This window comes from Erpetoichthys calabaricus, chromosome 9 (genome assembly GCF_900747795.2).
Source record: "Erpetoichthys calabaricus chromosome 9, fErpCal1.3, whole genome shotgun sequence".
Taxonomy (NCBI): domain Eukaryota; kingdom Metazoa; phylum Chordata; class Cladistia; order Polypteriformes; family Polypteridae; genus Erpetoichthys; species Erpetoichthys calabaricus.
The window spans coordinates 18,410,019-18,435,096 of record NC_041402.2 but is presented as its reverse complement, the minus strand read 5'-3'; the positions used below and the strand labels follow the sequence as shown (position 1 = coordinate 18,435,096).

Here is a 25,078-nt window from a genome sequence, read left to right as displayed (position 1 = left end):
AAATCAGTACCGCAAGCGAACTACGACTCTTAGCGCGATGAGAGAAGTTGCAAAAATCAACCAGAATGTTCAAGCAATCTATACAAAAAATCCGTTATGTACCTGTAGTTCTCTCGTGAAAAGTGGACAGACATACAGACAAACTGACGTTGGATTTTATATATATAAAGATTTCTCATAGATAGATAGATAGATAGATAGATAGATAGATAGATAGATAGATAGATAGATAGATAGATAGATAGATAGATAGATAGATAGATAGATAGATAGATACTTTATTAATCCCAATGGGAAATTCACATTCTTCAGCAGCAGCATACTGATACAATAAATAATATTAAATTAAAGAATGATAATAATACAGGTGAAAAAAACAGACAATAACTATGTATAATGTTAAATATTAACGTTTACCCCCCCTGGTGGAATTAAAGTGCCTTGTGGTTTGTTAAAGATGTTATATAAAAGGATGAGTGATTGGCAAAGTATTATCCAAAGATGACTCATCTTTTACTGCTCTCAAGTAAGCAATCACAAGAATTCTAAAGGGGCAGAATGATAGCGTTTCTATGATCCACATTAGACATGTAAGCTTCAGCTCTCTCATTCTTCATTATGAACCCAGTAAAAAAAAAGAAAGTAACATGGGAAAACACCCAAGAGTGTTGAAAGAGGAAAACACAATATGTATTTATTATTATCCTGCTGCAGCATAAAGCCTAATATAATTCAGACAAATTGTCAGCAGTTTTGTAGGCAGCCAAGAGCACAAACAGAAACAGGTCAATGTGAAAATTCACACATTTTTCCTGTCTTCTTGATAAAAAATGCATTAACTTTCAAATAAAGGCCAGGGTACTGGATCATTTCTTTGGAAAACTTTTATCCAAAATCAGCTACTAGCTGAATGGGAAATTAACAAGAACACATTCATATTTTTGATATTTATTTAAATTCATAAAACGTAGATAGATAGATAGATAGATAGATAGATAGATAGATAGATAGATAGATAGATAGATAGATAGATAGATAGATAGATAGATAGATATAGTACTTTACTCATCCCAAGTACTTTATAGGAGCCCAAGAAAAATACATAACATATATAAAAAAATATATATAAATTGTGAGAGATGGTCGCCATCCTTACCTGGCTGGGTTGCCCTCGCAATGGAAGAATAGGGGGAGACAGCAATTTTAGGACATATCCTCCCATGGAATGCTAGATGGCTGTGAACCCAGGCCAGGATCCCTTCTTGGGTGCCCACAGGGCATGCCCGGTAATTTAGTACTGTTGGGACCTGTGGGAGCCACCAGGGGGAGCTGTAGGCTTTGGAAGTCCCTACTGTGTAGGGCTCCAACTTCACCCAAAAGTACTTCAGGGCCACGGCTTCACGTAACTGGAATGACTCCCGGGTGCTTGATAAATGGAGCTGGGAGGAGGAGGAGGACAACCCTTGAGAGGTGGAGTGCAGGAGGCAGCGAAAAACAGGAAGAAAAGAGATACTGTATGGTTGTGGCCTGTGGTGGGAAACGCTTGCTTTAAAGCGTTTCTGTCAATAAAATACTTTTTGTGTTTTACTCTTCTGTCCAAGTGTGCTTGTGTTGGGTTTTTATGGAGCTGGAGTGCCCCCTGGTGTCCACAAAATACACACACATTCACACCCCCACATACAATCAAGAAGTGAAGGCAACTTGAAAATAATGCGGAAACTACATCAAATAGAAGCTGACACAAAACAACCCTTTAGCGATGTCTTTTGAGTAGTTTGAATACACACAGAGCAGCACTCTGCAATTAATCTAGTTGAAACCAAGGTCAAATGAACATGGATGCTCATCTAAGGGATTGTACCATTGTTGAACAACCCAGCGCAGTAAGATTTCTTTGGGCGGCGAGAGTGAAAAGTTACAAAAAAGAACGGCAAAAGAAATGAGGCAATTAAAGTACAACAAAAGTTCTGGAGCTATCTAAGAAAGTAGAGGAAAGTAGGTTGAAGTGGTATGGACATGTGATAAGGAGAAACAATGAATATGTGGACAAAAGAGTGATGGGAATGGAAGTCCAGGAAGTGAGGGGGCCAAAACAGAGGTGGATGGATAAAGTGAAAGAGGATTTGAAGGAAAAAGGTCTGACTGGGGAGGAGGTGCAGGAGAAGGTTGAGCAAGAGCGTCAACCCCACATAGAATTGTGAAGAAATAAAGAAGACGAAGAAGATATGCACAGGTACACATTGGCCACTTCAGTTGGCCACAGGTGGATATTAATCAAGTTCTAGACACATCTCAAGCAGAATTAAAGCAAACAGGTCGAACCCGAGTGCAAGGTGTCTGAAATTCATAGTGCAGGCCAGGCACACATAAATCATATGAATGAATGATATAAATAAAAGATTTCAGTTCTCGAGAGCAATACATTTGCAAACATTTCTGAAAGCATGTTTTCACTTTGGCAGTATGAATATGTGAGTGTAGATTGATGGGCAATAATGGTAAATGTATCCAATTAAAATTAAACCTACAACACAATACAGTATGCAGAGTTCAACTTTCTGAATTAGCTGTATATTATCTACACCCTTATGCGACATGGGATAGACCTGGACCTGGACTTACACTTGGTGTGTAAACCTGGAGTGATTTTCTGGTCTTGTCATTACTTATGTGGAGGTTTTCTCTACACACTCTGACTTTTTCCCCAAATAGTAATTATACATACATCATCTTAGCTGGTGACTCCAACCCAGTTCAGTTTGAGTGAGTTTGTGAGTGTGGGTAAGTATGCTCCACGATAGACCAGCTTTCTTCTCAGGGTTAGGTTTCTGCTGTTCACAGTATAAAAGCCATAAAATTTTACAGATCCAAGGGACTCTGCAATGGTAAACAAGGGATAAGAAAATGGATGGTGTGTTCACATGGTGTCTCATAGACTTTAGATCGTGGAGCCTAATATTTGCTCTTTTCTTCTTTTCAATTACAGAAATATGCTGGATGTTAGTGATGGTGGGATGAAGGGGGCAGAAATTATAACCGGTTAGATGTTACTTTTGCCTCTACACATGATGATGTCAAGGGAGAACTTATAAAGGGATTGATGAGCAGTATAAGGCCGCCAATAGCGGTAATCAGGGTATATAGAAGAGCCATAGACTGACACAGGTAGAAAAGAGCACTGGGTGTTAGTGACGGGTTGGGTATAGGAAGCAGAAATTATAACCAGTTGGATGTTACCTTTGCCTCCTCCACTCATGAGAATGTCACCAGAGGACTTATAAAGGGAACCATTGAGGCTGCCAATAGCGTGGATTAGGGTAGATAGAAGAGCCATAGACTGACAAGGGTAGAGAGGAGCAATGGATGTCAGTAACGAGTGGGGTGGAGGGAGCAGAAATTATAATTGGGTGGATGCTACCTTTGCCTCCACTCATGATGATGTCAACAGAGAACTTATAAAGGGACCGTTGGGTGGTTAGAGACTGCCAATAGTGTGAATTAGGGTAGATAGAAGAGCCATAGACTGATAAAGGTAGAGAGGAGCAGTGGATGTTACTACCGAATGGGGTGGAGGGAGCAGAAACTATAACCAGTTGGATGTGACCTTTGGCTCCACTCATGAGGATGTCAGCAGAGGACTTATAAAGGAACCATTGCACGGTAAGACGCTGGCTAGATTGTGAAGATGAGGGTATAGGAGATCCATAGAATGACAAGAGTAGAAAGGAGCACTGGGTGTTAGTGACAGATGGGTTGAAGGGAACAGAAATTATAACCGGTTCGATGTTACCTTTGCCTCCTCCACTCAAGATGATGTCAGCAGAGGACTTATAAAGGGACCATTGAGCTTTAAGATGCTGCCAATAGTGTTAATTAGGGTAGATAGTAGAGCCATAGACTGACAAGGTTAGAGAGGAGCACTGGATGTTAGTACCAAATAGGGTGGAGGGAGCAGAAATTATAACTGGGCGGATGCTACCTTTTGCCTTCACTCATGATGACATCAGCAGAGACTTTATAAAGGGATCGTTGAGCGCGAAGAGGGTCCCAATAGTGTGAATTAGGGTAGATAGAACAGACATAGACTGACAAGAGTAGAAAAGAGCAATGGCTGTTAATGATGGGTGAGGTGGAGGGAGCAGAAATTATAATTGGACAGATGCTACCTTTGCCTCCACTCATGATGATGTCAGCAGAGGACTTATAAAGGGACCATTGAGCAGTAAGAGGCTGTTAATAGTGTGAATTAGGGTAGATAGTAGAGCCATAGACTGACAAGGGTAGAGAGGAACACTGGATGTTAGTACCGAATGGGGTGGAGAGAGCAGAAGTTATAACCACATAGTTGCTACCTTTGCCTCCACCCATAATGATGTCAACAGAGGGACCATTGAGGGCTAAGAGGCTGGCTAGAGTTTGAAGCAGGGAAGACAGGAGAGCCATAGACTGACAAAGGTAGAAAGGAGTACTGGGTGTTAGTGAAGGGGCATTATAACTAACAGTATAAGAGAGTGCGAGAGGACAGAAGGACGTGGAGCAAAATAGTGAAGGGAGTGAAACACAGGCAGACGTCACCAATTGCTCTTTTAGCGGATTCTCAAGACCGTGAGATCGGGGAGACAGCGGATGGGCATCGATAGCAGTGCATCACAACAGGGGACAGTACCAGAGCCGAGACTGCTTCTAGCATCCATCCTGGTGAGTCGTTTACAGTTAGTTTTATTGATGGTCTTGCAAACAAATACGCCAAGTGTTTGACCGGATCGAAGCTGAACACCTCCTCCTCTTTAGAAGATGGTCAAAGGTTCTATGATATTCCTGAGGTCTACATGTCAGTTCTAATACATACGTAATGGGATAAGCACCAGTCCTGATCATAAGGTGTGTGTCTGTATGCAGTGTATGTTTTACCGACACTCCAAATAGCCCCTTCTCTTTGAATGCCAACTGCATTTGATAGCATTTCCAAACACTGATATGCTAAATGGTGAACATGCACACACATTGCCGTCCTGAAAGCCTGCTAAAGCTTGATCTGCCGTCATCCATCAGCACCCTGCTTTTTCTTGTGATCTGTCACTGCCAGGATATTTGACAGCTATTGCATACTTTCACTACCCCCATTGTTTGTTATTGTTCTAGTTCCTGACACTCGACAGGAAAACTTGCTCACTTCCAATGGACAGAGTTTTTCAATGTTATTTTTTCAGAGCAGACATGTCATGACAAGGGGGCCCCTTTCGGGAAATTCTGTTAACTTTGGTCCACTAGAAGACACGGCAGCCAAATTCTGTTGGTTGAAATATGGTAAAGGAATGCTTTGAAGCCCTGGAGCAAAATAATAATAGAGGGGAAAAAATCTTTTATTATTTATATAGACATATTTTTTTCAGTTACTGAAAGCAAAAAAAAAATATACATATATATCATTCATCATTTCCCACTTCCAGCATCTCGGGTTCTGAATGACCTGAGACAAGAAGATATAAACCAGTGAAACAATTGAAGAGGAAATTTATACAACTCACTCAGTCCATTGACCTCAAATTTATAATTATTATTTTGAAAATGGTCATAAATCAGGTCTAATGGTTTATTCAGCACGAATATATTCCAGGAGCAGAATTGTGAAATCTAAATACCCAAAAATGGAATTCATGAGTCTTCAAGATTCGGAAGTTTCTTATACTTTAAAAAAATAAATTTATCTGTCCATAAAAGTTGACCATTTTTATTCACTTTCAAGTTTGTTATGCAACTCACAGTGTGTGTGTATTTAACTTTGTAGCTCATAAAATCGCTAGAGCGCAATGCTTTGCCAGCATTCATACTGTAATAAATAAGATATTTATTAATTTCATTTCATTATTAATTTAGACTTTACCGTTATGTAAATACAACCCACAAAATGTTTTTTCTTTTTTAACATATGTGGATATTTAAGATTTGATTTTCATTTAAGCCAAGGGTTCCCAGTGGATGCGAGATGGTATTTCAGGGGGTGTGACAAAGAGGAAGGCAGCACTGTGATTCTCCATCATCGAGTGAGGTGAGTTGCGTTGTCCGACTTTATTGTGGTGTGATCACGGTCTTTCGTTTGTAGGTCATTTATTAATTAGTGCTCCAATTCTGTGACGTGAAAAGAATCAAGCTTTGCACGTACAATTGTCACCTGTGAATGGGACGTAGAAATAAAAATTCTCTTAGGTTCCTTGCTGTGGTCAGAGAGTTCGTAAAGACAAATAACTGTTTTGAAAGAGAATGTAACTTGGACCTTGCAATCATACGTAGAGAAGGGAGAGAGCTAGTGTTGATTTTTCTGTGCAAGCACTGATCGTGAATCTTCGATGATTTTGAACATTGACATTTATTATTTCTGAGGGGGACTGAATTGGATGCAACATCCGCTGCTTGCACTTAGCCCTTCTCACTTGCTGATGGTCCTGACAGCAGCACAACACTTTTAACTGTATCACTCATCTCTTTTCGAAATACAGTGTAGGTGTTTTTGGGGGACAATGCTCGTCGACTGTCTTTCATTGCTTGGACCCGTTGCTTTACGGGGGTCTCCAATCTTCCAAATCCCTCAGTCATTGATTGTGTGCAATTTCCTTGCGGTACTTGATGCTTTGTGGGATACCCCAACCCCCAAATCGTCAATCGAGTGTCAAAGCTGCACAAAGGATACATTTACAAGATTCTTGAGATTTATAAAGGTAAATTTTTTAATTAATATTTACTGTATATACTCGCGTATAAGTTGGGTCTTGAAACCTGAAAAATCAATCATAAAATCAGATCCCGACTTATGCACCTGTTCGAAAATGCAACATTTAAATAATTTTTTTACATCTTCTTGCCTCCTCCAATCTCACACCAGTTTCTCAGACACGACTTTTGTTGCAGCAGCGCAGTTACAAATTTCTTTTGCCACTTCAACGACTTTTAATTTAAAACCAGCTTCATATTTTCTTCTGATCGAACGCTCCATCGTAGATGAGGGACGCTCTTATGATAAAGGTGTATGAGGGTGTGAGATATATATAAAACACAAAACAGTGCAAACGTTGCTTCTGGATAGTTTGGGTATTACCGTGTGGTCACGTTGGCACAATACATAGAAAATAAGGCAGTGTGCTCTGTGGTTACTCTCTAAGGCGGGCATTAGCATATCATAATCTCTTGGACCAATAGAATGAGTTTTGCACAACTGACTTATATGACCGACATTATAAAATTATATGGTAAAATCAAGTCCCGACGTTTCAGTGGGAGAACTTAAACGTGAGTATATATGGTAAATTTTATGCACTGAGTTAAAAACATATTTTTTTGAGTTCAATTTATCCACTCACAGTATTGCATGTGGTGTAGTGTGTGGCTCAAAAAATGGAAATTTGACTTCTTCATCTTAAAATGTGATATTCCTTTTCTAGGAGGTGCGAATATAAATGAAACATTTTCTAGGTGTGTGAGGCTTAGAGAAGGTTTGGAACCACTGATGTAAATAGAATATATTTAGATAAAGGTTACATATTTGGAAAAAAACATGAAATTTTGAATTTGCAATAATTTATTCAACAAAAATTGAAGGTATGAAAATTTCATTTGTGAGAACAGTAAGTCCACCCTTGGCTGTGATAGCTGCTATTTACCCCCTCAAGTCAGAATTTCCTATAACTGTTTACCCATCACTGGCATTGACTGGGAGAAGGTTTTCCCCGCTCCACCATGCAGAATTCTTTCACCTGTGTGATGTGTGAGGGGTGCCTTGTATGCAAATCCCATACAGCATCTCGATTGGATTCAAATACAGGCTTTGACTTGGCCATTCCAGAACCCTCCATTTCAATTTTTATAGCCCTTCCCTGATGGATTCACTGGTATGTTTAGGGTCATCATCATGTTGCAAGATCCACTTTGAGCTTTAGGTTTCTGACAGATGGTCTCACATTATCCTCAAGCACCTTCTGGTACAATGAAGAATTCATAGCGGAAGCCCAGGCCCTGACACCACCTTGCTTTACAGTTGCTATGTGGTCAAATGCTGTCTTTGGCTTTCATCAAACATGTCTGCTGGTGCTGTTGCCAAATAACTCTATCTTTGGCTCGTCTGTCCAGAGCATATTGTTCCAGGCGTCCTGGTCTTTGCTAGGAGTTCATGGGCTAATTTTTGTCCTGTGTTGATTCTTTCTGAAGCTCCCAGATCCTCTTCCGGTAGCACTTCCGATCCTTCTGTCATAGGGGCGTCCCAGCGAGGAAAAGTCCCCGGCCTTCCACCACTATATATATATATATATATATATATATATATATATATATATATATATATATATATATATATATATCACGGCATTCGAAGTCTGTGTCACAATCTGATTGTATGGGTGGTTACCTACCAGGTAACGCTTGTGGTTGGTCAGCGATCTGCTAACGTCCGCTACAGTGCCCTCAGTTGAATGAGGGCGAAACACGTGTTGTGTACTCTTTGCATTTATTTGACAGTAAACTATTTCAACCATACCAACTATATATATAGCAGCACTGTATATATATATATATATATATATATATATATATATATATATATATATATATATATATATATATATACAGTGCTGCTGTGGGTTGGCACCCTGCCCGGGATTGGTTCCTGATTTGTGCCCTGTGTTGGCTGGGATTGGCTCCAGCAGACCTCCGTGACCCTGTGTTCAGATTCAGCGGGTTGGAAAATGGATGGATGGATGGATGGATATATACAGTGCATCCGGAATGTATTCACAGCGCATCACTTTTTCCACATTTTGTTATGTTACAGCCTCATTTCAAAATGGATTAAATTCATTTTTTTCCTCAGAATTCTACACACAACACCCCATAATGACAACGTGAAAAAAGTTTACTTGAGGTTTTTGCAAATTTATTAAAAATAAAAAAACTGAAAAATCACATGTACATAAGTATTCACAGTCTTTGCTCAATACTTTGTCGATGCACCTTTGGCAGCAATTACAGCCTCAAGTCTTTTTGAATATGATGCCACAAGCTTGGCACACCTATCCTTGGCCAGTTTCACCCATTCCTCTTTGCAGCACCTCTCAAGCTCCATCAGGTTGGATGGGAATCGTCAGTGCACAGCCATTTTAAGATCTCTCCAGAGATGTTCAATCGGATTCAAGTCTGGGCTCTGGCTGGGCCACTCAAGGACATTCACAGAGTTGTCCTGAAGCCACTCCTTTGATATCTTGGCTGTGTGCTCAGGGTTGTTGTCCTGCTGAAAGATGAACCGTCGCCCCAGTCTGAGGTCAAGAGCGCTCTGGAGCAGGTTTTCATCCAGTATGTCACTGTACATTGCTGCAGTCATCTTTCCCTTTATCCTGACTAGTCTCCCAGTCCCTGCCGCTGAAAAACATCTGCACAGCATGATGCTGCCACCACCATGCTTCACTGTAGGGATGGTATTGGCCTGGTGATGAGCGGTGCCTATTTTCCTCCAAACATGACGCCTGGCATTCACACCAAAGAGTTCTCATCAGACCAGAGAATTTTCTTTCTCATGGTCTGAGAGTCCTTCAGGTGCCTTTTGGCAAACTCCAGGTGGGCTGCCATGTGCCTTTTCACTAAGGAGTGGCTTCCGTCTGGCCACTCTACCATACAGGCCTGATTGGTGGATTGCTGCAGAGATGGTTGTCCTTCTGGAAGGTTCTCTTCTCTCCTCAGAGGACCTCTGGAGCTCTGACAGAGTGACCATCGTGTTCTTGGTCACCTCCCTGACTAAGGCCCTTCTCCCCCACTCTCTCAGTTTAGATGGCCGGCCAGCTCTAGGAAGAGTCCTGGTGGTTTCGAACTTCTTCCACTTACGGATGATGGAGGTCACTGTGCTCATTGGGACCTTCAAAGCAGCAGACATTTTTCTGTAACCTTCCCCAGATTTGTGCCTCGAGATAATCCTGTCTTAGAGGTCTACAGACAATTCCTTTGACTTCATGCTTGGTTTGTGCTCTGACATGAACTGTCAACTGTGGGACCTTATATAGACAGGTGTGTGCCTTTCCAAATCATGTCCAGTCAACTGAATTTACCACAGGTGGACTCCAATTAAGCTGCAGAAACATCTCAAGGATGATCAGGGGAAACAGGATGCACCTCAGCTTAATTTTGAGCTTCATGGCAAAGGCTGTGAATACTTATGTACATGTGCTTTCTCAATTTTTATATTTTTAATAAATTTGCAAAAATCTCAAGGAAACTTTTTTCATGTTGTCATTATGGGGTGTTGTGTGTAGAATTCTGAGGAAAAAAATTAATTTAATCCATTTGGAATAAGGCTGTAACATAACAAAATGTGGTAAAAGTGATGCACTGTGAATACTTTCTGGATGCACCGTATATATATACAGTAGACCCCCGCGAACTCGCGGTTCAGGGTTCGTGGACTCAGTAATTCTCTGATTTTTTCTTAGAACCTAACTATTAATTGTTAGCGGAAAGTGCAAATATCCTCCGCAATTTCTTATGGTTTTTTTCGTGGCGATACTGTGCTGTAGAGAGAACAGGCAGCAACCGCTGAGGGAAACGCGGTTTGGGATGGTGAAAGTAGCCAATCCAAGAGCGTTATTCATTTCTCCTTGGTGATGATTGACTGCTGCTTTGTGACATGTCTCCAGTTGAGTGTCCTCGTGTTTTCCATTTTGTTATTGTTTTGTTATTTTTAAAAGCACACGATGTTGTTGAACCGCTCTGCACCTTCTAAGGCTTCTGGAACTGAGCCTAAGCGCCAGAAGAAGTTTAAAAAACTCCAGGAGAAGGTTGATTTGCTCCGGGAACTAAAAAGTTATGCTGCAGTAGCACGCCACTATGGCATTAATGAAAGCACCGTATGCTACATAAAGAAGAACGAAGCAGTGATCTGGAGTACCGTATCTGTAAGTTTCTGTGATAGTGCCAGATGTACTGTATATTGAAATAGTTTTACTGTCAAATAATGCAAAGAGTACACAACACGTGTTTCGCCCTAATTCTGGGCTCATCAGGTGTACACACTCACTGCATCCCCTCTCGGGAATCAAACCTCGAACGTCCAGATTGTGACTCAGACTACGAATGCCATGAATGTAATTACCCCGATCTACATGCTGTCAAATGAACGAACTACACGCCGTAACGCAGCGTTAGGGGCTTCGCCTCTGGTGCTGACGTTCGAGGTTCGATTCCCGAGAGGGGATGCAGTGAGTGTGTACGCCTGATGAGCCCAGAATTAGGGTGAAACACGTGTCGCGTAATCTTTGCATTATTTGACAGTAAAACTATTTCAACCATTCTATGATCTGCTTCTCGCAACTGAAAGAGGGCACCGACTTGCTGACCAACCACAAGCGTTACCTGGTAGGTAACCACCCATACAATCAGATTGTGATTCAGACTACGAATACCATGAATATATATTTATATATATATAGTGGCAGACAACCAGGGACCTTACCCCACCGGGACACCTGGAGAAGGGAAGGACCAGGAGAGGGGCAATATCTCCCCCAGAATGCAAGAGGGCAGTCCCCCTGGATTACATCAGGGCCACGGACTTGGAGCTTGGAAGCTCAACCCTGTTGGGGATTGTGGCCCCCGTGAGGGGTGCCTGGATGATCCCGGAGCCCTGCAATGCAGCACTTCTGCCACACCAGCACATCTGGGTGCAACATAAAAGGGGCCGCCTCACTCCATTTGGGGAGCAGGAGTCGGGAGGCAGAGAACGGAGCTAGCAAGGAGGACTAAGACTAAGGAAAGGAAAAGAAGGGACTATGAGCAATAGTGCTGGTGATTTGTGCATTGTGTGTGTGCTGTATTGAAGAAAGAATGTGTGTTTTGGGACTTCTGTGTGTCACATGTCTGTCTGTGATCCAGGCATCTTCCACAATATATATATTTCTATATATATATATATATTTTTTTTTTCTCTCAGAACAAGAAAGTGTATTAGTCATTGAAAGGATCAGAAGACCAGAATGTTTATTCTCGGGGTGTTGCCAAAAAATGCAAGCCGATCGATTATTAAGTTTGAAGCACAAGGCAAAATCAAAGGTCTAAAGAAACAAAGCAAATTGAATATTTAGAAGTCTACTGATTCACACACCAATTCTGTTTCTGTACAAGGCTCAGATATGAATGGGATGCACATGTTGCTTTTTTAGAGAGTCTGTGCAGTGATGCCATGTGTCGTACATCCCTAGGTGTATCAACAACAACAACATTTATTTATATAGCACATTTTCATACAAACAATGCAGCTCAAAGTGGTTTACATGATAAAGAAAGAGAAAAAAGACAAAATAAATAAGAATTTAAATTAGGGAACACTAATTAACATAGAATAAAAGTAAGCCAAAACTGGGGGCACTTGTAATAAAGCAAAATATGGCATTTTGGCTTAAAGCAAATATTTTATACTTTTTCATTTTAGCATAGAAAGAAGAAAATATTATTGTTTTGATTCATTGAAATTCAAAACCCCTAGCTAGATGCATACTTATTACAAATCCATCCAGGAAAAGCTACAAAAATTAATAAAGTCTGTCAATCATAACAAACATATTTTTTGTGACACATTTTCCCAAACTTTGTCTAAATCAGATAAATACACACATCACGTACATAAAAAATGGAGGAACTCCCCTTAAATTGGAGATTAATACTAGGATAGGCACCCAAGGTACTTCATTTAGATTTTTATAAAACATAGGCCCAAGTACAGTAATTATGCAGCAACAGGACTAGCTATTTCTCACCCTCACCTGCTTCTTTTAAAATCTATTTACTCCTCCAGTGATCCAGTTCAGTGTTTCAAACAACCAGCTTCTACTGGAGCAGCACTGGACACGAGGCGGGGACCATTAATGGATAAGGCCACCAGTCCATCACAGGAATCACTCACTCTGGAGCCGGTTTAGAACTGCCAACTAACCTAACCTGCGCCTCTTTAGGGTTTAGGAAGGAAAATGGCTGAACCTGGACAAAAACCCACACAGACGTCAACTAAAGTAATTGGATAAAACAGGTTACAGCATTTTCCGTTGAGAGATGGTGCCTGTGTCAACAGAATCTTCATATTCAATCTTTTTAAAACCATCCACTTACCAACACAATTGTAAAATGGCTCTTTCCGACAGTGACTGGTGCATCCATCTCCATTGACTTTGTTTAGGTCATCACACTCTTCCCCTAGGAACCTGCAGGAAGAGAAAGGAGATGTTTGTTTTTTTTTGGATAATGATTAAGGGTTTTCAAACAGGTTATTAAATTATAATTTGAATATTCAGTTATCCTAGTGGATTTTGGAATGTTACATTTTTAAGACAGCCTACCTTTCTTTAATTTAGAGGACACTGGCTCACCATTTTATTATTGTTAACTCCGATAGATGGCTTTAAAAACTTGAATGACTACAAATAATACACGTAAATATATGCAAAATAACACAAATTTAACCTCTGATATCATAAAGTATGGAATGCAAGGCCAAATGCACACCTGCAATCTTCTTATATAATACACTACCTTGGCTGTCCGTTTGTCTGTCCAGGACTTTAAATCACCTTGTAGCTCGCAAACCCTTTGACCTACTGACCTGAAATTTGGCACACATATACTACGTGATGATTGACCTCCAAGGTTATTCCTCTTTTTATTTTTATTTTATTGTAGAATCAACTCTCAGCAGTGGCCAGCAGAGCGGTCGTGCGGTGCATGCGTATAGGCGCCCTTTCTCATCCCTACCACCTTCGCCATCACTTCCCCTACCTCTTCATATCTTAAATCACTCTTGAGGCAGACTGAAGACTTGAAGACCAGCTCAAGTAAAAAATTAAGGAAAACGTACTAAGTAATTGTAACACAAACACTGACTTAATCAGTTTTATCGCAAAAAGATGCAAACGGAAGAAAAGAAGAAGCAGGCCACTAGGCTGGAGAAAAGAAGATCTGCTCAGGAAGCACAAACCGCATCAACGTCTGAGCAAATGAATGCTAAACGTACAGAGAAAGAGGATGAAAACTTTAAGTCAAGCGTATTCACGGCATGTTACTAAGATTATGAGATACCTGTAGTAAAGATTGTACCACTTATTTGTGTGCTGATTGGTGCAAAATAAATTTTTCTTGACCGTGTTATGCAAATTAACCTAGCTTTCTTAAGATCATTTCTTTGTTATATTCAAACAGTCTTGTCATAGACAATTGGGCTGTTCACATAGCAGACTCCCTCAAGCTTGTTGTAATAAAGGATGTACAGCAGGTGGAGCTATTTGTAATAGTGATCACAACTTTTCATTATTTAAAATTATAAATTACATGACAAACATCAAAAAATGTTTGGTAACACTTTAGATACTCCAAAAAGGCATTTATTACTCATTAATTCTGATGTAACAAGAGCTAAGGAAAGGGTTCTGTTGGACTTTATAACATTTATAAAATATCTGTAGATTGGTCATTCATTTCTGTGCAGTGTGGTATATTGACATATGGTAAAATGACTTGTTAATATGAAAGATACACAGCTCTTATACTAAATATGTAATATCAAGAGAATTGCGTCTCAGTTAAGCCAGATCAGGCCGCTCCAAACTGACGTTATGTTAGCAGGTCACGTTGCTGAGATGAAGAAACACTTTACTAATGCTTTGAAAGTGTTATGAAGACCCTTTTGTTAAGGTCTTGTTATATAAGAGTCAATGAGTAATAGATGCATTTTTACAGTTCCTAAAGTGTTACCGAATGTTTTTATGTCAAACACAGAGATCGTTTTGAGGACCTTTCCATGTGTTTAGAAGAATTTTATTTTTAATTTGTGATTTTCTGTTTTTTTTGCAGAGTTTTTGGTTTATGATTTGAGAGGTTAAATGCACAGCTGGTTGATTAATGTAAATTACTATCTTGGAATAATATATTTTACTAGCTGTGTAAGCCCATGCTGTAAAAAGCCCGGGGTCCTAAAAACTATTGAAATCGTCAGGAAAAAAATAGAAATGTAGAGATGTGAGGTAATTGAAAGGAACTACTCTGGGTGTCTCTCTCCTAGGAAGTTTCTTTTTGCCAACATGTTCACATAGTATGTGCATTAGCGGCTAAGCAACTGTCTTTCGTCGGAGGTTTTGTTTTGCCGATGTGCTCGCCTTGTTTGTGCATCAGCGGCTAAACGATTTTGTTTTTCTTCAGAGATTTTGTTTTGCCGACTTGCTGGCCTTGCTTGCACATCCCTCACCTCGACTCCACCTCTCACTTCTGGGCAGGACAGACAGACACATTTCCACGTGTAGACGTTTATATACAAGATACAGAAATCTCATTCCTAAAAGGAGAGGCCCAAACCACCTAAAGATCTTACCCAGCACAATGCCTAAATCGATTTCTTAAACAAAACCTAATGAGTGATTCACAAAATACAAAATTCAAATCAATAAATTAAATTTAAAAAAATAAAAGAAACTGAACACCTTGATAACTAAGAACATCAGAAAAGTAAAGAGGTAAACTGCTCAAAAACTGGAATGAAAAAAAACAGAGAGTCTTTTATAGGACTTTCAGGTAACTGCTGATTTAATCAGTGCAGCACCTAAGAGTCCTAAACAACAAAGATAAAGGAAAGGTAGAGTAGATAAATAGAAAGACAAATAAAGAAATACCAAGAGCAATGCAATCAAGAAAATGACAAAAATAAAAATATCAAACACAACAGGAAAAGCAGAAACCTTAACACAGATAAACCAGCCCCAGCCACAGATTTTATCAAATTTGAAAGACTGTAAGCATTTAAAAATTAAGTTTGGTGACGCTGGTTGTCCTTTCACCTGAGAGTGAAGAAGTAACATGCACAGCGTTTCAGGCAGAGCTACCATGTCTTTCTCATGCATTAAATTTCTTTACTCTGTCGAAATATCCGGCCATAGACCTTCTGATAAGTAACCCTGTGATGGCAACTAAACACATTAACAGACTCCTAAAATGCTTAAAGGTTGCTATTAAAAGGCAGTTGGTTTTTGCTTTAGTAGATCTGCTTTTCCTGCATTTTATAAAGCGTCTTGCCTTATTATTATTATAAAAAATGTTCTCATCCGTTACCTTTGAATGTGTCCATCTCCACAGTAAGCTGATCCATGCTGATGTAAGAGTTTTGGAGAAGGCTCACTATTCACAGAGTTCACTGTAGTAAACACTTCATATGTGTACTGTGAGCTGGGCTCTACCTCTCTGGAAAACAAATGCACACATACAGACAATAAGGATAGGAATGCAAAAGTATTTAATACTTTACTCATTAGATTAGATAATCATTTGTAATCCCAAGGGGAAATTCAGATGCATACAGCAGCAGAAACATAAAAAATTCAGACATGAGCATCCGTAGGCTTTAGTAATAATAACCCTAACCCTAACCCTAACCCTAGGAACCAAGTTACCCAAACTATAACATAACATTTTAGTACCGTGTATACTCGTGTTTAAGTTCTCCTGCGGATAAGTCAGGCTTGATTTTATAATGTATAATGTCTGGTATTTTATAATGTCAGTCATATAATTTGAATGCTGAAAACTCACGCTATTGGTCCAAGAGATTATGATACGCTAACGCCCACCTGAGAGAGTAACCATGGAGTACACGGCCTTTTATTTCTATGTATTGTGCCTACGTGACCACATGGTAATTACCAAACTATTCCGAAGTGATGTTTGCACTGTTTTGTGTTTTTTGTATCTCACACCTTCATACACCTTTATCGTAAGAGCATCACTTATCTATGATAGAGAGTTTGATCAGAGGAAAATATGAAGCTGGTTTTAACTTTAAAAGTCGTTGAAGTGGCGAAAGAACTTGGTAACCGCGCTGCTGCAACAAAATTCGATGCGTCTGAGAAACTGGTGCGAGATTGAAGGAGGCAAAATTAAGTGTCTTATTTCTGAACGGGCGTATAAGTCGGGGTCTGATTTTATGATCGATTTTTGGGTTTCAAGACCCAAACTGTACACAAGTATATACGGTAGTTACCATATATACTCGCGTTTAAGTTCTCTTGTGATAAATCAGGACTTGATTTTATGGAATAATGTCCGGTATTTTATAATGTCGGTCGTATAAGTCGAATGATGAAAACTCACGCCATGGGTCCAAGAGATTATGATATGCTAACGGCCACCTGAGAGAGTAACCATGGAGCACACTGTGTTTTTTTTTTCTATGTATTGTGCTTACATGACCACACGGTAATACCCAAACTATTCCGAAATGACATTTGCACTGATTTGTGTTTTCTGTATCTCACACCCTCACACGGCTTTATCGTAACAGCATCCCTTATCTACGATGGAGCGTTTGATCAGAAGAAAATATGAAGCTGGTTTTAAATTAAACGTTGTTGAAGTAGCAAAAGAAATTGGTAACTGCGATGTTGCAACAAAATTTGATGCGTCTGAGGAACTGGTGCAAGATTGGAGGAGGCAAGAAGATGTAAAAAAAAAATTAAGTGTTGCATTATTGAACAGGCGCATAAATCAGGGCCTGATTTTATGATCAATTTTTCGGGTTTCAAGACCTGACTTATACACGAGTATATACAGTATTTATTTACTGCTCTGTTGCTGATCTTTCTGATCATAAAATAGGTCATTACGATAGCAATTGACGAGAAGAATTCATAATTCATTGCAAAATTACTGTGTTTGAGGGTTCCTCTAGCAGGGGTGTCCAGCTTTGATCCTGGAGGGACGTAGTAGCTTCAGTCCTTCATTCTAACCATTTTCTTAATTAGTGACCAGTTTCTACTGCTAATGAACTTCTTTTGCCTGATTTGTAATTGACTTTGCTATTTAAGATGAAGACGCCTTAATTATTTCTTTTTTCCTTAATTAGCAGTCAAACAATAATGAGACCCAAAGTGAGCCAACACGTGACCAGCTAACCTGTGTCCATCATACAATATCTAAAATTAAAGAAAGGTGAAGATCTCAGTTACTGTATGTTGACTTGCTCAGGTCGATATGATATTTTGATGATTCTCTTAGAAAAAGTGTCTGCTGTGGCAGAATGAGAGCACCAGCAAACCATGGAAGTAAATAACAACAAGAGTCATCTTCTAATTAAAAAAAAGGGATTGGAGAGAAATAGGTTGGAGTCAGCTGGTCATCGTTTGGCTCACTTCACATCTCATGTTTGTTTGTCTGCCATTTAAGGGGAAAAAAATCAATTCAGTGGATGGAGTCTTTAAAAACATGGCAAATAAAATGAAGGAAATGGAAGTCAATTAACAGCAGAAATTGGTCCCAGATGATGAAAGTGGCAGGCCCTCCAGGATTGGAGTTGGACACCCCTGGGTCTCTTTCTCTTGTATGATTTGGCTCAAAAACTAATCAATACATCATCATCTCATAACAGGCTTAAGTTCCGAGTTTGGTATTATTATAGTATTCTAGACCGTCCTCAAGAAACTGTGACACACAGACAATCACACACCCATCATCGAGATACAGGGGGGAACCTTAAAACATCGAAATTCGTTGAAAACCAGAGATCAAAATTTTTGCCGAATCTACAGCCTTCACTCCCCCCCATAGACGATTGGTTATGGCAGGGAGGGCACAAAGCAAAAATAAGGGATACCAACTGACAGGACAAATAAAAAAAGCCAATCGATAAGTAAATAAATAAATAAAAATAACCTTAACAAGTACATTGGTTGGAAGACATTGCATTGCCTGATAGCAGTGGGCAGCAAAGACCTCCAGAGGCTTTTCTAAGCACACAATTGCTCATCATCACTCACCATTAAACCCAAGTAACACAGTTACAGTCATCATGGTGAAACGGCTCCAAAAAATTTAAAGCAATTGAAAGTGTTGCACAGTTTCTACTACATTTGACTGTGAGGTGAGTCTACCAGTCTCTCTCATATCCAGAACATACAGCTGCGTTTCTCAACCTTTAAGTATTTGCAACCCGAATTTTCATAACAGTTTTAATCGCGCCCCCCTAACGTTTTTTTGAAACCCTAATAAAATGTATTCCTATATTTTTTGCTGCCGATACACCGCTACAAGTTTAAAATTTCCCTATGATTACCGAAATTACGCCTCATATGGCGACATTCGCGCCCCCTAGTTACTTCCCCACAGTTTGAGAACCGCTGACATACAGTATGAAAATGTTCCCGTTCAAAATACTCAGTACATATTTCTTAATTTGGCAATTGACAACTGCACTGTTTCACATCGTGGAAAAATCTGGGGTTGACAGAAATATAGTTGTTTGAGAATTTCAGTGTTATATGGGAACATTGGCTGGGTGTTTCCTGTGGGTCTGGAATTGCATTATTAATTTAACAAATGTGGGGAACAGCCCGAACACAGACAGGTAGACATGTTGTTTCTTCACCACACACGTTTATTAACAACTATTATATACAATAGAAGTGCACAAACTCAGTGCCTCAGCACCAATCACCCCTTAAGTCCTGGCCACACTCACAATGCCTTTCACAGTCTCTGGTCGCCTCCACTCATCTCCACCAAGCTTCGTCCTCTTCCACCCGACTCTTGCCCTTGACTGGAGGGAGGCGGCCCCTTTTATACACCCCGGAAGGGCTCCAGGTGTACCCTGAGGGCTTCTGTAGCCACACCCCTGTGTGGCGGAAGCTCTGTTGGCATATCCGGAAGTCCTCCGGGTGTCCCCAATACTCTTCCCCCCAGCACTTCCGGGTGTGGCGGAAGTACTGAGGTCCAGGGCTCCCAAGGCATCGGGGCGCCCCCTGGCGGTGACCACGGGCCCCTACAGGGTTGAGCTTCCATGCTCTGTACCCGTGGCCCACCAAGGCAACCAGGGAGGACGCCCCCTCATGTCCTGGAGGAGGCACAAGTCCTCCTCCGCTCCTCCTGGGCATCCCGGCCGGGTGCCACACAAAAATAATAATATTTAAAAAAAAATCATTTCTAATAGTTCTGTGTAGTTTTGTAAACCATTTTCAGGAGCAGATTAGAATTGGACAGATAGATAGCCCAGACGTAAACCCCATAGAATATCAGACCTGAAGATGGCAGTTTAGTCCCATCCAATGTAATGGAGCTTGAGGGGATCTGCCAGGAAGAATGAGAAAAACTACATGAATCCAGGTGTACAAACCTTGTAAAGATTTACTCCATAAGATTCAACGCTGCAATTGCTGCCAAAGGGACTTCTACAAAGTACTGAAATAAGGGTACGAATGCTTACATGAATGACAGATTTCAGTATATCACCTTTAATAAATTTGCAAACTTTTCTGAAATGTTTCCACTTCGACATTATGAATTAGTGAGTTTAGCTTGATGGACAAAAATGGCCAATTTATCCATTTAAAATCCACCTTGATTAAAGTGTATCTGTTTGTCCGTTCATTTGTTATGTCTCTGTCACTCCAACAGATGCCACATCACAAACATATTTAGTATAAAAATGCATTGTATTTGTCATTCCAACAGATGTTGCATTATGTACATTATCACTGCTTTTACAAATCCCATACCAAATGGCATATAACAGAGATATATGCCTTGCATTTGTCATTCCAACAGATGGTTCATCACAAACTTTAACACTGCCTTTATGAATTCCCACACTAAGTGGCAAATAACAGAGACATATGCATTGCATTTGTTTTTCCAACAGATGGCTACCATGAAAGTGCTCGAGGAAAAAGACTTTAAACGCTGCTTTGAGCAATGGAACAAGCGTCTCCAGCGGTGTTTGGATGCAGGGGGAGAGAATATTGAAGGGGAAAAGTACATTTTGTAAATTTGAAAATAATAAAATATTTTATGGCATCAGTCCGGTTATTTTTTAAACACGCCTCGTATTCAAGGCATCTTGTGCAGCAATGACAAATAATGTGACATTGCGAGTATTCCACAGAATTACGTCATTGTTTACTGACTGACAGTTTGGTGCCTCTAATCAGACACACGGCGTCATTAACCAGAAGATGGCCAGTGCATGATTTGAGTGACATAACAACACACACTTCTTCACTTTTTTAATGCAGGCCACTTTTTACCTGCTTTGTAAACGTAACGCTACACTGAAATAACCGACCCTTTTTAGCCGCCTTGGTTTTCCTAAGGGTGGTCCACTGGTTAAACGTATTACCGGAGGGAGCCTCTAACCTAATGCGCTGCTCCTGAAGCCGTTATATATGATAAATGACATGCTCTAACTATACTATTTGTGGAATGAATCTTTTTTAATGGATTATGGCAATTTGCTGTATGTATTCTCATGTATGCTTTTTTTTCCTTCTGCAAAACAGACAAAAGGTTAATTGACTTTAAGAAATGATCTATACAGCTGTCTTGGCTCGTGAAAAGCAAGTGGTCCACCTTGTCTCTGTGAATGACATTTAAAGGGAAGTGTGGTAATTGGAGGGGATTTCACTGTAATGTAGAGCACTGATCTCTTCCTTGGCGCCTCTGCCTGCTATTATATACATTGTGGATAAAAGTTTCTGTTTAATTCTTCGTATTAAAGCTTTATGTGAAAGAGCCTCTATGTCTGGTCACTGTTCAGGGAGTGGATATAGAGGTGGTCCACTCCTACAAGTACTTGGGGGGTCCACATCAATGGTTTTGGAACACAGAGGAAGTGTATAAGAAAGGGTATGGCAGGCTTTTTCTTCTTTAGAGACTGCACTCCTTTAAAATGATAGTGACATCCTCAAATCTTCTACAACTCTGTGATAGCCAGGGTGATTTTCTATACTGCGGTGTGGTGGGCTTATAACATCACTTCAAAAGAGGCCCACCTAATGAACAACCTAATTTAAAAGAATGGCTAAGCTATGGACCCCCTGGAAGTTGTAGAAAAGGAAAGAATTAAAGCCAATTTGGACAGTGGGAGGAAATCCACACCGACATTTACATTGACATTTATTTGCTCAGCAAAAGTCCAAAGTGACTTACAAAAGAGGTAAACATAACTGAGTAACATTAGGCTGGGGCCTGTTTGTTCAGCAAGTGTAGTAGGACAGGTAACAAAAGTCAATTGCCACGAGTGAAAAGATGTCGTAACTCATACACTTATAATCATAAAGCAATTAAACTTAATTTAATAACAAATCAGGGAACAATATGAAGGATCTCAGAGGAAAGTTTCATTTTTCAATCAATTAGACAGATATTCATGGAACAGATAGGTCTTCAATCGCTTCTTAAATACATTGAGGGAGTCAGCAGTTCGGATGGAGGTGGGCAGCTTGTTCCACCAACTTGGTACTACACTGGAAAAGAGTCTGGATTGAGACTTGACATCACGCAGAGGTGGCATCACCAGACGCTGTTCACTGGCAGACCTGAGTGGACGAAAAGGAGCAGAGCACTTCACCAGGGTCCCCATATACTCAGGTGCTGACCCACTGATAACTCTGTAGGCAAGCATCAGGGATTTGAACTTAATGAGTGCTGCCGCAGAGAGCCAAAGTAGTGACCTGGAGAAAGGAGTGACGTGTGCCCGTCTCGGCTGGCTAAATACAAGATAGCCCGCTGCATTCTGGACTATCTGCAGTGGCTTGATAGCAATGTGTGGGTACACCTGCCAGAAATGAGTCACAGTAGTGCAGACATGGAGAGAACATGCAAACTCCTTGCATGGAGAACCCAGGATGATATATATATATATTGTGATGGACGACCGGCTATGGACTCCGGTCGCCACCCCCAGGCCGCTAGGAGGAGCCTTCCGGACAGCTTATTCGTGCCCCGAGTTCCAGCAGGGCCTCATGGACTTTGTAGTGTTGTGACACAGCCCTGCTGGATACCTTGGGGGCCGCCAGGAGTCGCTGTAGGAGGGCTAGTGGGATCTTGCGTGCCCTATAACCCGGGAGTGCGTCTCAGTCACGTGACTGGAAGAAGCGACGTGCTCCCGGGATGAAGAAGAGGACTGTTTGCCCTGACCCGGAAGGAAATGGACTTGTAGGTTGTGCTTAGAACCACTTCCGGGTCAGGAGCTATAAAAGGACTATGGGTAAGCCCAGACATTTGAGCTGAGCTGGGAGGTAGGAGGGCGAAGTGTCTGGGAGTGGAGGATTGGTTATTGTAGAAGAGTATTGTAGTTTATGAGTAGTGTGGTGTGTGTAGTGCTTTGTGCACTGTACAATAGTAAAATAAAATATTATTGTACTTTCACCTGGTCGGAAGAGTGGTACCTGAGGGTTCAAGAGGTGGACAAACGCTATATCTGCTACAATATATATATATATATATATATATATATATTGTCACACACTTGCGCTTAGGAGGCAGTCAACAAGCTCAAAGGTGAGTGAAATATTGCGAGACAAGGGGTTGATATACGGTAACAGTCCCTCTCTTTCTTTCCATCAGACAAAAGGAAGAAAAATAATGCGCTGATGGATTCCAAAAATGGCCGACGAAAACGTCACGTCCGTGAAACCCAGTTGACGTCACTTCCGGCCCTTTCATATGACGTAACTTCCAGCTCCTCCTGATGACATTGTTAAAACATCACTTCCGGTCCACCTTGAATGATGTCACATCCGTCCCACAGCTTCGACATCATCTCCTGCCAACTCACTTCCCATCTCCATTTTGTTTGTCTGTATATAAACACCATGTTTTCATCTAACCGATGTCAAACACGATTTATATTTTTGATCGCAAAAGAAGTCTGCGTCTTTTTCTTTGTCCTATGGCCATTATGCGGGGACAGTCCCCAAACCTTTTTACTTGTGGAAGCTTCTTATTTCATAAGTAGACTTATCACAATATATATATATTGTCACACACATGCGAGTAGGAGTCAACTAAAGGGCCTGAATAATGGCAATTCCATGTCCGACCAGGGGGTGGCGGGATGCACTAAATATCTTTCACGATCCCTTTCAGACCATTCTCAGGAAATTCCACAGGGTTCTGGCGCCTTTGATGACATCACTTCTGCTCCCGGTGTTGTTAATGACGTCACTTCCGGTCACACCTCTGATGATGTCACTTCTGGCCACGATGACATCACTTCCTACACTGGCCTTTAAAGCCGCCGTCTTGAATCAATATTGCAGTTCTGTTTTGGACTCAGTCTGGTGAACAACTCACAACCTTTAAAAATACCTTTTTGCAGCCAAGGCACATTATACGCGTGGCTACCCCAAACCTTTAAGATGTCGTTCTTGTCACTATATATATATATACATATATATGTATAGATAAATAGATATAAATAATGCAAAGGTGATTGATTGACTGATATTTTATATATACAGTATATATAGATAGATAGACAGATAGATAGATAGATAGTCACACATGTGCACTTGGGGTACAGTTTACAGTTCAAATGTGCACTTGGGGTACAGTTTACAGTTCAAATAGTGTTATTCATCAGCCAGACCGGGGGTCTGTGCTGTCACCTGATCCCAACTCCTCTTGTTCCTCTGCAGTTCAGGCAAAGACCCTGCCTCCCAATGACATCACCACCAGTCCAACCACTGCTAACATCACTTCTGGCAAACTCTGATGATGTAATTTCCGGTACCCAGAATCCATCTTACCACCACATCAGTCCCTGTTCCGGCTGCCATCTTACTTTATCCCACCATATTTAAGACCAGTATACAACCTGTTAGTCGGAGTTGCATTGCATCTTTGTGGACCTGGAGAAAGCGTATGACAGGGTGCCCCGAGAGGAGTTGTGGTATTGTATGAGGAAGTCGGGAGTGGCAGAGAAGTATGTAAGAGTTGTACAGGATATGTACGAGGGAAGTGAGACCGTGGTGAGGTCTACAGTAGGAGTGACGGATGCATTCAAGGTGGAGGTGGGATTACATCAGGGATCGGCTCTGAGCCCTTTCTTATTTGCAATGGTGATGAACAGGTTGACAGACAAGATTAGACAGGAGTCCCCGTGGACTTTGATGTTTGCTGATGACATTGTGATCTGTAGCAATAGTAGGGAGCAGATTGGGGAGATCCTGGAGAGGTGAAGATATGCTGTAGAGAAGAGAGGAATGAAGGTCAGTAGGAACAAGACAGAATCCATGTGTGTAAATGAGAT

At 40.8% G+C, this 25,078-nt stretch overlaps 1 protein-coding gene across 2 annotated transcripts in view; it reads right to left on the bottom strand.

Annotated features, from left to right (window-relative positions):
• The window catches only part of pappaa (pregnancy-associated plasma protein A, pappalysin 1a), an 803,024-nt gene that overhangs the window by 350,146 nt on the left and 427,800 nt on the right, over positions 1 to 25,078 (bottom strand). For both annotated transcript variants that reach the window (XR_007935844.1, XM_028809181.2), the window contains exons 8-9: positions 16,114 to 16,242; positions 13,132 to 13,223 (exon numbers count right to left, since the gene is read on the bottom strand). Coding sequence is in view for 1 of the 2 variants with exons in the window: in XM_028809181.2 (XP_028665014.2) it covers positions 13,132 to 13,223; positions 16,114 to 16,242 (221 nt within the window). In the remaining variant the exon portion in view is untranslated. The remainder of the gene's footprint in view (positions 1 to 13,131; positions 13,224 to 16,113; positions 16,243 to 25,078) is intronic.